We start from the raw sequence: 15,994 nt of genomic DNA, 5'->3' as shown, positions 1-15,994 counted from the left end.
GAGTTGGATATCTTCTTTTTCTTGTGTGCATACGTGCCAAATCTTGATGAAATCAAAGATTCAGGAGGGCAGAGTGCACAATCCCGAGGCTCCTGTCTTTCAGCAGAGTCCTCCTTATAACCTGATAAATGGTCATCCTTTCTTTTACTGTCAGATTCATTGACTGTGAGCCCAGCGTGATGAATAATCAATATCTCTGCTAGAGAATAGTCAGGAAAGACACAATCCTTAGAACTGTCTCACTTGTAGGTTGCAGTACAATTCTTAATGCTGTACTGATTATCAGGTTTAGCTAGCCTGATTTAACAGTAAAATTCAGCCAGCTGTACAGTATGTATGATGTTTTTGGCTCACTGACTAACTGGTAATGGTCAAGTTGCTGGTCAAGTGAGCTATTTGCACAGCTTTTTACTACCGATCCAAGGATTTTTTTTAATTTTTTTTATTAGAACCCAACAGACTTTATTGCAAAGTAAATCAACACAGTTTTAAATGTAAGCATTGCATCGACATAAGTGTGTAAAATTGTTTACTGACAAAGACAATATGTAAACCCCAAAACATTGGAAAAAAGTACTTATACACAATCGGTATAGAATGTGGAGACATAAAGGACCTCGTTTTTTTAAGACTTAAATGTAAGAATGCAATTACATTCACATTCGCAGCATGATTAATGACACTTATGACAACAGCAATATGGAACATTATATACACATACAGTATATCCAGTGGACATGTAAAAATCTAAATCTTAAATTTAAAGCAAAGAAAGTAAATGTTCTATATCTTGAATATTTAGTATTCCAGATTTGGCACTATTTCTAGATCATAAGAGATCATAGAGAACATAATAGAAAGCCCACGCACCTGAGCTCAGGATCGAACCAAGGACCCTGGAGCTGTGAGGCACCATCAATACACACTGTATCACCATGCTGCTTTAATCACTGTAGTCTTCAGCAAAGATTCTCAGAAGCACTCGCATCCTTAGAAATCTGCCCCCGGTTATGAGCATATATATACACCACATTGCCAGGTTATGAGGTATATCCATTTGTTTAACACTTAGTGTTGTGGTCTTTAGTGTCAGAATTGTTTTGTTTATTCAACCCTTTAGCTCTTTTCAGGCTGATTTACTTCACCTTACTCTTGTTAATGCTTACACTTGATACTCTTTACTCTTTAGACCTATGTCTAATTGACCTCTAAAGTCACCGCCAACACATAACCGACATATTTCTACTGTACAAATCACACAAGAACGGCAGATTTATTGGTTAAAATAAAGTATATTGCGCACTATAAAATCTACTTTGTCCCTTCGACCTGCAGTTACTGTTCACTGCACATATATTGTATTCACTATCTACGCACCTGTGGCGTATTAAGCCTTTTGTCTGCTGTGTTTGTGCTACTGTCTTTGTCTATTGTCTTGCATCATAGAAACATTATAATGACCCTTGTCAGTAGTATAAAGGAAATACATTTAAAGTGAAATCCAGCCATGCATTTTCTATAGCTGCTTTATTCCTAATTAGGGTCACAGGGGTCTGCTGGAGCCTATCCCAACACACATTGGGCAAAAGGCAGGGGTACACCCTGGACAGGTCACCAGTCCATCACGGGGCCACATATAGACAGACAACTGCACACACCTATTGGTAATTTAGAATTACCAATCAACCTGTGGGAGGAAACCAGAGTACCCGGAGTAAACCCACGCAGAGAACATGCAAACTCCACACAGAAAGGCCCCTGTCTGTTCGAACCCAGGATTTGAACCCAGGACCTTCTTAACCACTAAGCCACCATGGTGCCCATTTAAAGTGAAATGTTGTAACATATTTAAATGTTGCCGCAAATCCTACCTCATCCCCAAGATGGATGATGCTGTGGAGTTGAGCAGAGTGAGCATTTTTGCAGCACTAAAAAAATAAACATCTTGTTCATGGAATACTTTTGTGACTATAGACGTGCTGTAAGTGTCATGGATGTGTTCGTGATAAACTATAGCCGTACAGTAAAGAGATGTTCACCAGCTTCATGTTCAGATATGCAGTACCAGTCATACATTCTACACAGGCTTGCTCCAGAGGCTCTAAAATTGATCCTTCCATCACCACAATAACAGAAGCAATGACTAACCAGGCAATGTTTTCCCACTCCACTTGGGTCATCTAGCGTTCATCCAGAACTTTTGTTCATTAAGCACCTGACATGCTCGTCAGTCATGGTTGCCCAGTTGAGACAAGGTCTAATAAATGGTGCATTCTGAGAAGATATTTCACCTACTGTTTGGCACTTTTGTTTGTTGTCTGTTGTTTGTTTACTGTTGAATACTAGCGTGGGATGTAACATGTCCTTGAGCCATGGAAAAGTGCTATATAAACAATATGGAGGACTGTAATAATAATAATAATAATAATAATAATAATAATAATAATAATAATAATAATAATAATTTTTTAAATTCTTAAATACTCTGAAAATAATAATAAAAAAAACTTTTATTTATTTATTTATTTATTTATTTATTTTTGTTTATTTATTTTTATTTATTTATTTATTTATTTATTTTTCACAACCCATCTGAACCACAAACTGTTATACAACTGGTTGTTTCTTGATAAATGCCTGACGTAATTGTGCATGAATATTCCAGAATAACAGCTCAGGTTATTTATCCTCACATATCAATGATTTAAACCTGGCCTGCATCCCTGATATATAAATGCAGGGAATATGTGCAGTTGGTGTGAAAATAGAAGGTGTATCTAATAAACTGGCAAGTCAGTATACATATGTTCATTTCTTTGATTTGACCTGCAACTTTTCAGGCTTAGCATTCTTTACATTCCCTGAGCCTATAGCAGGTTTGCCCTCCTCTTTTGATACCCCTGGCTGTAGGTCTTGAGGTAGTTGTTGCCTGCCTTTCTCTCCCTGAACTAGCACAGGAGGGACAGCTAAACTACCTGCATTGATGAGATTTGGACAGTTGCCTAACACTATATTTCCCTGTAACATAGACATCCCATCAATCAGATACATTCCTTGTTGTTCTATGCCATTCTGTATTACATTACCACCCTGGAGAACTAGCCCCTGAGCTCCTGCAAGCCCGTTTATTAAGTACATTCCCTGTAAAGGCTCCTCAGCAAGAATCACAGCACTTGGTGCCTGATGTTCCACCAGGCAGTACAAAGGCTGCTGTTGCATGAGCAGTGTAGAACTACCCGATTTGTTGATAGCCTCAGTAACTGTAGTGTTTGTGCTCTGATAGTTGATCGTCTCTGTAACACTGGTGTTTGTGCTTTGCTGGGGTGGAGGCTGCTCAGATTTTACGACCTGAACTTCACTAGTGGCTACAGAAGTGGCCACTGACTTGACAGTTTGTTCTAATTTGGGAGGTGGAGGACTGCAAATAGTTGCTAAATTGAAAAATGTTGCGTTCAGGTCATTGAGGAAACTCAGGTCATTGTCAGCCTCAAGGATACTGTCGAAGTCTAAGGTGTCAGCAGGAGAGTATTCACCTTCATCGTTGTACACCAATAGACTGTCAGTCAGAGCAGAGCTGTCTGCCAGAAACCTAGATTTCTGTAATGAAAAATAAAAAATGATGCTCAGTATTTGTGTGATTATGTATTATGTATTGAACATGTAAAAATAGGCCTACGTGTTAGGGATATCCTGATCCGATTTTTAATATGATGCAAATATTACGTCTCTAAATACTGTTGATAACGGATTCAGTTCCAGTATCTGCTTAGTAACCAGGCAGATGTTGGTCAAGGACCCAGATACCCAGATGCCTGATGTGGCTATATTTTAACAATTTGTCCTTTGTGATAATGTACATAATTTATTTTGTGTCATTCAACATAACATATAGATATAGCACTGAATCAGACTGAAAATGATGAAAATCTAATTTTAGGCAGTCCAAGGTTTCACACTGGCATGTATAGTGGCGTAAACGTGCAAAACACATTAGCAAATCAGAAACCAAAAACACAACAGCAAATTTAGGACGCAAGAGCAAATCAGAAAAAGGAAGACTAAACCCAAAGAAGAAATTTGACGGCAAAACCCACAAACACAAGTGCATTAATTCTAAACTGGTCTTATCTCAGGCTGGTTTTAACTCAGCATGACCTGCTCGACTTACAGCACCACATTCTGAGGATTGTTGAAAATGAAGAGCTGGTAGATGCTTACAGGAAAGGAAATAAGGAAATAAGGAAATATACCTTAAATTAATCTACTGATGCTTTTATTCATGCTTACTTTTATCAAGGGCATTCATATGATGTTATTTCATATGTGCTGTTATTATAGTGCGTATACGAAAGCTACAAAGTGGTAGAGAAATACTTTGCACTATAGAAGGTGGTTGGACAAAATAATGTGAACACCCATTTCTATAGGGGTTAATATTATTCGTGTAGGTTACTGTGAAAAAAATGAGTTATTTACTTTTCGTTGCTATATACACCGATCAGGCATAACATTATGAGTAGTGAGAGGTGAAGTGAATAAGACTGATGATCTCCTCATCATGGCACCTGTTAGTGGGTGGGATATATTAGGCAGAAAGTGAACATTTTGTCCTCAAAGTTGATGTGTTAGAAGCAGGAAAAATGGGCAACTGTAAGGATTTGAGCGAGTTTGATGAAGGGCCAAATTGTGATGGCTAGACCACTGGATCAGAGCATCTCCAAAACTGCAGCTCTTGTGGGGTGTTCCCGGTCTGCAGTAGTCAGTATCTATCAAAAGTGGTCCAAGGAAGGAACAGTGGTGAACCAGCAATAGGGTCATGGGCAGCCAAGGCTCACTGATGCACATGAGGAGAGAAGGCTGGACCGTGTGATCCGATCCAACAGACGAGCTACTGTTGCTCAGATTGCTGAAGAAGTTAATGCTGGTTCTGATAGAAAGGTGTCAGAATACACAGTGTATGATGGGTCAGGGCTGTTTTGGCAGCAAAAGGGGGACCAACACAATATTAGGCAGGTAGTCATAATGTTCTGCCTGATCAGTATATTGTTTTGTTGCATGCCAGTATAAAACAAGTTGTGCTATTACTATCTAAGAGACCAAAAAATGACAATTTTGTTTTTGTAATGAAATTATTACAAAAAGTCCAGTTAATTTTCCTATTTTTGTGATATTTACTCGCTGTGTCCAAATTGCATCAAGCATGCAATGTTTATAAAGGACCCACTGCTTGAGCTCAGGTTTTTCTTCTTGCATTCTGATTTGCGTATTTGTTTTGTACTTGTGCTTTGCATTTCTTGGCCACTGTAGCATTAGCCCTGATGATATTTCAGCATCAGGATCAGGACATCCCCACTACATGTGAACGAGATGTATTTGATTTCTTACCTGAGAGAAATATCCCTGGAGATAGCTATCTGCCAGTGCTATCCCTTCATAAAAAGTATGGGCTTTTTGTCGAAACGATGCAGAGTGGAAAGTGTTTCTCTGGGCAGAGGCGAGGGAGTGCTGAGCTTGTAGTGTGTTGTGTTGATAGCCATACATTCCGTCAACCTCCATGACCCCTTGATTTATCTCCTTATTGAACAGCCTGGTGTCAAAAGCCTGTGCACTTTGCACCATGGCGGCGTTGTTGGAATCGCTACAAAGTGCTCCTACTGTTTGTTGTTCTACTGCAACTGGAGCAAACATCAGAGGCACCAACTGCAAAATATATCATGAGCAAAGAAGCATGAGATGTGTTTTATTTGTAAAATTACATAGATGTCTTTGACAGAAACCTCTAACTAGTCAGTCCTTCCTCAATAACTTTTAACCATATTCCAAAAAATTGGATTTCTGCCTGTTGTAGTGATGCCCATGTTCAGCACTGAGTGTCTTTGTCATGTCACACTCACATATGGTGATTAATATGAAGCTCATATGAAATAAGTATTTGTGTTTTTCCCTAAGCCTCTTTTTCTTCTTCTTCTTTTGGTTTTTAACTTCAGGGGTCACCACAGTGAATCATCTCTCTCCACCTATCCCTATCTTCTGCATCCTCAACACTTGCACCCACTAGCTTCATATCCTCATTTATTACATCCATATACCTCCTCTTTGGCCTTCCTCTTTGCCTCCTGCCTGGCAGCTGCATGTCCAACATTCTCCTACCAATATACTCCCTCTCCCTCCTCTGGACATGTCCAAACCATCTTAATCTGTGCTCCCTAACTTTGTCCCCCAAACGTCCAACATGAGCTGTCCCTCTGATGTACTCGTTCCTAATCCTGTCCAACCGTGTCACTCCCAAAGAGAACCTCAACATCTTCAGCTCTGCTACCTCCAGCTCTGACTCCTGCCTCTCCCTCAGTGACACTGCCTCTAAACCATACACCATGGCCGGTCTCACCACTGTCTTGCACACCTTCCCCTTGATTCTCGCTTATATTGTTCTATCACTGTTTTTCCCTAGCCTACACGGGGCAATATTTTCAGAAATATCCAAAAACTGTTAGCTGTTATTTTTTTCCCCCACATTTCTATCTTCAAAGCAAATGATGATATCAACCCAATTTCTGCTCTCTGAGATGCCCTTAGGGCTTGTCCATAAGCATCAAAAATTTTTAAGCGATTATCTTCAATTATTAAAATGCTGTGTAAGGTTATCTCAACAGAGTTAAAAACATCTCACACTAAAATCTAACAGTGTCCTGACTCATCTTATATCAGTCTTGCAGAGATAAAATAATTCATTTGTTTATACTGATTGAAAAAGTCCATTTTGAATGCCATTGTATTGGGATTATAAAAAGGATAAAGTGAAAAACATTGTCACTTTTCATATTAATCTTAGTTTTAGCAACCAAAACCCACACTGATTTTTATTGGAAATGTTGTAGCTGCATCATTAAAATGTAGGAAGTCATAACAGTTGTATTTGTACCTTGTCCTCCCCGTTGCCTTCAGTGTGGTATTCGATAAGATATTCTTTTGTATCAAAAGGCAGCTCTGAGAATTCCCCAAATGTCCCACACTGGCAGAATAACAGCAACAGCGGAATCACTGAAAACATCCCAAAAAGGCAAAACATGAATCAGTATAGGACAGAACACTGAATTCTGCTCATATTGTAACATATATTGATGATAAGTGGGGGTAAACTAAACCAGGACTAAACATGAAAACGTGTATGAATTTGATTTCGACTCACACATGAGCAGTATTAGTGCTGCAATAATGACCCCAATGGCAGGAAACCCCACTTTGGCTGAAGTATCACGTTGATGGCCTAGTCTGAGATCACACGTGGTGCTGCCTTCACACGTACACACCTCTAATTGAAGTTTTTGTTTGTCTTTACAGCCCAGACCCTGCTTGTCGAAAATCTCCAAACTGAGCTCGTAAAATCCTTGCCACAGAGCCTCCTTTGCATGGAAGCTCACGGTTGTGTCTTAAAACGTTAAGAATAGAATCAACAATATTTGACTGTTTATCATCCTCAGTATGTATAGGTATGTAAATATTACAGAACAATGAAGGCCTGCTTTACCATTTATAGGAACCATCTCCCATTTTCCTTGGGTCTCCTCCTCTATCAGAACAAATTTATAAGGCTCTCCATTGGGATAGGCATCCTCATCAAACGCAGTCACATTTACCACATTATTATCAGAACAGACACTCTGGTAAGTGCTGGTCAGTGTAGGGCAATGGTCATTTGAATCGTGCACCTTCAGAGCTATTGTTCCAGTAGCTGTCTTGGGTGGCACATCTAAGTAAAAGAAAAAAGCATTTAAACCGTTATAGTATTCACAGTATAATGAGAGGTACAGTACACTCTCAGGAGACCTGTTCTAATAACTGTAGTCCTGCTCATTCATGCAATTAGCCAATCGTTTGGCTGCATTGCAATGTATATAATCATGCAGATGCAGGTCAATAGCTCCAGTTACTGATTGTCTAATGCAGGGGTGTCCAATTTTATCCACAAAGGGCCGGTGTGTGCGCAGGTTTTCATTTCAACCAAAAGAAGCCACACTAGAGCCTATTAAAAGCCAAGGTCAGTTGATTAAACTGGTGGAATCAGGTGTGGCTCCTGCTTGATTGGAATGAAAACTGGCCCTTTGTGGATTAGATTGGACACCCCTGGTCTAATGAGTCTGGAGTTTACACAGAATGGAGCAAAAACCATCGAATTAGTTTTCGTATTGCAAATGGACACAGTCTTAACAAAACTGAAGTTTGGAAAAAAATCATCTTTTCAGTTGTGTTTGTTGCACAGTTACACAGAGTGGTACCGTGCAAAACTCCAACCATTTCCTTCCTTCCTTCCTTCCTTCCTTCCTTCCTTCCTTCCTTCCTTCCTTCCTTCTTGCTCTTTGAAACTATATTTATTTTATTTTATTCCTATTCGTAGATGCCAGTAGATGTCAGATATTTAAAGGTCAGTATGAGTAAGTGCTGAGTGTAATACATGACCGCCAATACAACAGACAAGACAAAACAATAGACAAGTCGAGACAAGACTGTAGACACAACATGGATATGATACAGATCAGAACAGTGGGTGGAGTGCGATGGGGAAGATGTGTGGCAGAGGTGTGGCTGAAATAATTAACATGTAAATCACCAACTTTCTGCAAACATTGTGTGTATGTTTGTGTTTATTCTTGTACCTGAGCTGTGGTTATGGTTATGTGGTTTGTCTGTAGGAAGTGTATTTTATAGTGCGAAGTGATTTCTTGGTGTATATAGGTGATGAAATTAGAGTTGGTGCCCAAATAGAGTGCAGTCTGATAGTTTTATTGTTGATTGAGTCAGAGAGTTTTTACATTATTATGCTTTTCCAATGTGTGATATCACAGCTACTCTTTGATTTACAGTTTGTTGCTTTTCCCTTTGTGATGTTGATCCCAGATGCATGTGTGATGGTGTGACATAGAAAATGAGATATTTCCTTGGTGATTTGTTTCCAGAAGTGTTTAACTGGTCTGCAGTCCCATATGCCATGTAATCGCCTGGTGTATTTTGTGTGCATTGTGTACAGACGTTGGATTCTCCACAGCCCATTTCATACATCTAACAACCTGTGTAGTGAATGGATGATTTTGTATTGTATAAGACGCAGACTAGTGTTATTAGCTATGTAGGACATAGCTTAAAAACCTTCTCTGGGTCTGGGTCTTCCAAATTATTTTTACATGGTATGGTAATTACAGAGCAGGATATGGACGTTATTATAGATATAATTGACAGGAATTTAGTTGCAGGTTAGATATTGAGTAATTCTATTCCTGATGATGGAGGTCTAATGACTTTTCTTGTAGATTTTTGGACATAAAATGGATCTGAAATTCAGTGAAATGTTTATATTATACTAGTCCATGCATCTTGGCTCCTCTGACTTGTTTCATTAACAATTCATTTCCGCCCACAGAACTATGGCTCATGGGATTTTGTTGTTGTTGTTGTTTTGCACAATTCTGTGTAAACTATATTTACCAGTGTATGTGAAAATCCCAGGTGATTTCTGCAGTTTCTGAAATACTCAAAAAGCTTGTCTGACACCAACATACTCGCCACAGTCAAACTCACATGCCTTCTTCGTTTTCTCAAAGAAAATCTTTTCTAAAATTCTTGCCTTGTGTCATGCAGAGGATCTTTGCAATGTAGGATCCATTAACCAGGGACTTTGACTCTCGATCTGGTATCTTCATCAGTTTAATTTCTGATGTCTCCTCATCAATGGCTAGCCAGTTGTCTGGATCATATCCTTTTGCATACCTGGGATACAATTTAATATATGTCAATAAAGGCCTAAAAACACCCCAAACTCTACATTCAGATGCTTGAAGCTCAACGTTTTTCTCACAACTGTAAGTAAGGGAAAAAATTTTGAAACTTGCCTGACATTTTCAGCAGGTTCTCCAGTATCAAGATCCAAGGCAGGAAAGGAACCAATAACCATGGGAACTTTTATTTCCTCTGGGTTCTCTGACACAGGCAACTCCTTCACTGATGGTGAAAAGCCTGGGCCTTCAGGCAAGTTGTTTACGCTGATTTTTATCGGATAGCTCTTTCCTCCAGGTGATGGCTTTTTGCCTGGTTTAGAACCAGGTTTAATTCCAGGTTTGGTGCTAGGATCGCTGTCAGGTTTAGCTCCAGGCTTGGTGTCAGGTTTTACACCAGGTTTAACTCCCACACCAGCACCTGCTCCTGCCTCCACATCTACACCAGCATCCACACCAACATCTACCCCTGTATTCACACCCACTCCAACCCCTAATCCTAACCCTGCATCTACATCTGCATCTACACCTACACCTACACCCACCCCTACTCCTACCTCTGCCCCAGCTCCTGCCCCAGCACTGATTCCAGGTCCTCCAGGTCTGTCCAAATCTAAACTGAGACCCAAGGACAGCGCTGTTCCATTTATAAAAGGAGCTACGTTTGAAATGGCCAAGTCAAGATCCAGCGATTTGACCTTTTCGTAATCCACAGGCTTCAGGCATCAAGTAAGACAGCAGAGATGAGGGGGGAAAAAAGAAAGTATGATTAGTATAATTAAAATTCAATAGAGTAAAAAATCAGCAACAAAATTTCCCAGCAATAATAACAGCAACAACAACAACATTAAACATGTATACCTTGACAAGCTTTAAAATGCCCTCATTTGTTTTAGGGTCTGTTTCTATAGTGAAGATTTCATCTTCGTTACCCTTGACAATGTCAAAGACAGCCAGCCAGTTATCAGTATTCTTCAAATCTTTATCCAGAGCTTTGATTCTCATCACAACCACATCAATGGCGCCTTCATCAATAGCACCAGAATACTAAACAAAGTAGGAGACAAAATCTTCATTATCACGTGTAGCTCAGTATAATTCTTTAATAGGAAATTACACAATCTTTAATTAGAAATGCGTCCTTTTTCCACATCAGCACTAGTCCCTGTTTGTTTAGCTGATGATTACAGTATATGCACTAGACCATTTCTTATGCATCAGTATTTAAGCATGCATCATACCTAATTCTATTTTTATTCATGAGCAATTCTACAAGCTACATTAATTGCTATATTTATCAGGTACGTCTGCCATACAGGTCTCAGACATGCGTTAATAGACAATAATAAGGGTTAATATCTAAAAGTACTAGCATCTTATGTCATTCTGTTATTGATCATGACCTGCATTATTAATCCAGATTATTTCCATTACCAGTGGCCGTTTTGTAAAGAAAAACTTGATGCTTAATGCTTAAGTGACTTATAACATGGCCGATGAGTATAGCGATGAAAGAGATGCATATATTGTGTTAAAATATCATGAAGCTAATTTGTTACCGCGTCTTTTTCAAGAGTGGGAACATTGTCATTGATGTCCAAAACTTTAATCTCCACTGTTCCAGTTCCTGTGTTACCACTGGGTGCTCCATCCAAATCTACACCTTGCACTATTAAAGTGTATTTATCAAGCACCTGTATAAGAAAAGACAATGTTAGCCAACAAATCTATGAAGGTAACATGGCGACACACAGGGGTTCATTATGTAGTTAGAAATGAGTCGAGAGATTATCTTAATACCGCATACCTCCCTGTCCAGGGTGTGTTGTTTAACATAGATCTTCCCAGTATCTCTGTCAATGGTGAACATGGTGCCAGATTTGTCTGGAATTTGCTTCAGTATCTTGTATGCAATCTTCGCATTGATTGTATCCTTCGCATCTGCATCCTCAGCGGTTATCTGCATGACAGGGGTTCCTACAGTGTTGTAAGGAATCAAATATAAGAGATTAAAGGAATGCAATGCAATACATTTGAACCATTTCAACCTGGCATTCGTTTCACCGGCGGAATGGAAATTGACTTATTGGACATTTTTATTCAGTACATCTGATATAAAGTGAGTCAGAACACTAGTGGCTTTCAGTTTGAGATGTTTTTACCTCTGTTGGGATAAGCTTACACAGAAGTTTAGTGGTTGCCAGAGTATTTAAGCACTTGGGGCATCTCAGAGAACAGAAATGGGTTTGATATCAACATATACAGTACTGTCAAGATAGAAACAGTAGGCTAGAAAAAACAGAAATACTTATGAAATACTATAGGTTTTTAAAGCCCTGATTGTCTTATTTTAACCTTCATTAACCTTCACCGGGGACTGTGACATGGCAAAGACATTCAATGTTGAACATGGACACAACAAAACAGGCACAAATTCCACTTTTTGGCCTCTGGAGTCTGTTTCATGAACAAGTGAATTTTAGTTAAGGGAAGGATTCATAATGCTTATGTACCTATTTTGCTGCATTCTCTTACAGCCCCTTTGAATAACTTGAACTTTGGAGGGTTGTCATTTTCATCTTCAACCTGGATTTTTAGCTGGATTTCTTCTTCAGCCAGTCTTCCATCTTTGTACTTAGCAATCCCTGTCAGCTACAAGCAAACGTTACACAGATATCACCCAATGCTTAACACTGAACATAACTGCTAATGGAAAATGTAAGCAAGCCTAAAAGACTAATCAGTGTTATATAATAAATTATGAAGGTCTTCCAACTTACATTGTACTGTGGTATCGACTCTCTATCCAGAATCCCTGTGATTCTCACATAGCCATTCATGGGGTTGACGACAAACAGGTTAAAAGGCTCTTTGTCAGCACCATGTCCTCGCAGGCTATACTCAAATGGTTTTCCTTCAGTGTCTTTATCGGATCTGATCTAAAAAAAAAAATAAATAAATAAAACAAACTGAATTTTTTTCTTCTATTCAGTTATCTGTCTATCCATGCATGCAATAAACTCCTAGCTCCTGGCTTCTGTGTCTTTCACTCAAGTCAAATTTAACACGAAGAAGATCCTCCACATGGTGGAGCACTGGACCGTAAACCAACCGGATAAACTCACATGTCTTTATGTTTAGATCCCCCCCCCCATTCTGTTTACATGCTCAAATGAGGTAAGAGCAGAAAAAGCAATTTTCCCATTTTTGAAAGAGACAGTACATCTTTTTGTTGATTGTCTGTCAATCTTCTTTAATCTCTAATGCTATGCCCCTCACTTTTCTTTTGTCTTTTACTCATTTTTATATATCTTCCTTTCTGCTGCTTAAAATCTGTCTTTGTTTCTTTAAATACATTTTTTTGTATTAAAACAATACCCTTTAGCACTCACACCAGAATAGTTTCTCATATTAATCCCCGAGCTGCTATTCACTCGGCTCTAAATCCAAAGCTTTAACATCTTCCTTCATGTTGTTGACTTACAAACAAGAGTAACAAGGATTACGTTAAGTGGAAATATTCAGGTGATCTGCCCCAATAATCCTTTCTGCTAAACCCAGTGTGTGAAAATAAGGCAAAAAAGTCTTTTGTTCTTGCAAAACATGACAGTTATTAAATTATTCACAAATCAGATCACAGTTCTGTTTCAAACTTTTGTGTAAAATAAGAACGTTTTGTCCTTGCACATGGAATGTACTTGAAAATGTCGCCTGATTTGTGTTAGCCGATGACATGTTTAGGTTCGAATAACCTGTAAGTCAAGTTCCTCTGATGTCTCAGGGGCATATGTCATGGGGCTGAGTCTTTCTGTGAACTCTAAAACTGATCTTAACATGTCAAAGTTATGTGAGAAAACTAATCTCACTGTCTTGTCCCCCCCCCCTTTCAAATACTTTCACAGGCCCAATTTTCACTTACAAGACTGAACAGTATAGGCTTACCTTTGAAATGAATTCTTGCTTTGTGTAGTCAACATTTTCTCTGAGTTTTGTTGGTGGGAGAATCCACTCCCGCTTCTTTCTCTTTAATCCAGTTGCACTTTGCGTTGCCTTGTTGAACATGAATATTTCAGTCATTTGTACGGTATAATACATTGTATATTATTATATTTGTGTGACTATATTCATTGGAGTTTTTAAGTATGTTGGCTGGCAAGTGTGTTGATTGGTTTTTAGTTTCAACCGGCTTTTCCAGAAAACAATTTGAATAGCGCAGTAATGATTAACTCAGTCTCCTATTCAGGGTGTATTCCTGCCTTACGCCCTGTTTTTCTGTCAAAGGCTGCAGATTCACAATCACCCTGATCTGGATGAATGAATGTAGTTCATACAGTTCGATAAGAAGACACCTGATTCAACTGACCACAAATCAAACCACCACATCGTGTTCACTGTGCTCTTAAATAATTGTTATTCAAATTAGCATACACTATATACAATAAAAATAACAAGTCAAGAATGGATTAAGCTGTTGATCATAAGAGCGGTTCTTTTTTATCTGCTTTTATGCAAATTATGGACTTTTTATTAGATACCTACATACACAGCCTGCTTTTACTGTTTACCATCAAACACACGAACACACCCTACACCCTGTGGGTGTCCTACTTCAGGAACATTTAGTCCTAAATAATAGAGAGATAATGTTAGAAAACATAAATGAATTCATTTAATCAGTCAGTGAGTCTTTTATTCATTTATCCTCTTTAGTATTTGTTTTATCCTGGCCAGGGTCACAGTGGATCCAGAGACATTGGGAGAGAGGAGAGGATACACCCTGGATAGGGTGTGTTAGAAAATGTTTTCTGCAAATCAAATGAAACCTTCTCCCAAATGTAAGTCTCACTGAGTCACTCACATTTCCCTACACATCTATTTATAACATAGATATAGCTACAACTATTTATCTGTGTCTCTACATGACATGCCAGTGCCACAGGAATGCTGATCTTTATGTTTGCCTCTGAAACAGCTGCATCTCTTTAACCAAGTTCGGTCATGTGATGATTTCAATGCCTTCCCAGTGGTTTTTCCTGTTGCTAAGCTTGCCTTAACAACAGGGAACATTAAACAATTTGCACCGATGATTGATTAAATTGGCTGATTACATATGCATATGAATTAAGCGAGACACACCATCACAATTGCTTGTGTAATTCTAACTAATGGTGTTTGCTCAGGAAGTATACAGAATATATATATGCAAGAAATTCTACAGGAAAATGCAAGCATATTTAAAACTTTAAAATGAATACACTACTGTGCTCTTAATAATTGTGCTGTAATGAATTCATTATTTAATATTCACATTTAATAGTTTTAATGGTGCTTTTACACTGCTGAATTAAATACATTTTTAAATACAAATCTTCCTTTTGACATTTTATTTGTTCACAAAATATATACTTTTAAATAACACACACCAGAACTGTTCTGAAAACATTCTGAATTGTGCGATTGTTCAGTACAGCTGACAAATGTAAAACTAATTTAAACACTAAATGAAAGTAAGTGGATTAATGAAACTCACCACGGTCATGCACATTAGCAGGAGCAAACAGAGTCTTCCAAGCTGGAGGAAAGCCATGATCACTGAGGGCCTGCAGTTAACAGCAAGCGCTTCTCTCGCTTCCCTCCCCTCAGTTGCCACTGGCTGCTAAGAACGGGTTGTTTGTCTGACAGTTAGAGTGGGGGAGATGCTAAGCTAAGATGCTGGACCTCTAAATTAAACACTCTTGGTTTAGACACACCTACAGGTACAGAAATGTTCATTTCTATAGGGTCCCTAAGCCACTCCCCCTCTCGGCAATTCCTATGATGTGTACCATATTCTTATACCTATACACTCTCACTCTCACTCTATCATTAGTTTGCTCTGTAGTGTTATCACGTTCTCTTTCGGTATGTCATTCAAAAAAATTCCAAAGCTGAATGCTATTTTCCAGAAGATAACCTTTAATTATATATGTACATTATTTCTTAACATGAGTCTCAACTGCATATGAGTTGACTCACCTGAAAAACGTCTAGTCACCTGCGTAGCATCTGAGAAGGAGCAAACTAGTGAAAGCTAGATGTTAAGATGGCGGAAGAATCACTTTCTTTCTTCACAGAGGAATATACAGGTTTACTTACAGCCCTGCATTTAGTAAACTGGTTGGTATCATCAACAAAGGAGTTAAAATACCCTCTGCAACTTTATTGAAATAAACAGTCAAATAACTCGT

General features: G+C 38.7%; 1 protein-coding gene across 1 annotated transcript; it reads right to left on the bottom strand.

Moving 5' to 3' along the window:
* Positions 1–455: 455 nt before the first annotated feature.
* On the bottom strand, positions 456–15,576 carry si:ch73-74h11.1 (desmoglein-2.1). The gene is made up of 14 exons (XM_058378461.1): positions 15,298–15,576; positions 13,710–13,817; positions 12,548–12,706; positions 12,281–12,419; positions 11,575–11,744; positions 11,327–11,461; positions 10,629–10,814; positions 9,885–10,483; positions 9,620–9,762; positions 7,529–7,750; positions 7,190–7,429; positions 6,923–7,041; positions 5,386–5,700; positions 456–3,597 (listed from the first exon to the last, which is right to left on the bottom strand). The coding sequence occupies exons 1-14, from the start codon at positions 15,352–15,354 to the stop codon at positions 2,809–2,811; spliced, it is 3,381 nt and encodes a 1,126-aa protein (XP_058234444.1). The 5' UTR covers positions 15,355–15,576; the 3' UTR covers positions 456–2,808.
* Positions 15,577–15,994: the final 418 nt, after the last annotated feature.

Source organism: Hemibagrus wyckioides, linkage group LG25 (assembly GCF_019097595.1).
Source record: "Hemibagrus wyckioides isolate EC202008001 linkage group LG25, SWU_Hwy_1.0, whole genome shotgun sequence".
Taxonomy (NCBI): domain Eukaryota; kingdom Metazoa; phylum Chordata; class Actinopteri; order Siluriformes; family Bagridae; genus Hemibagrus; species Hemibagrus wyckioides.
The sequence above is the reverse complement of the archived record's forward strand: the minus strand, read 5'-3'. Positions and strand labels throughout refer to the sequence as shown.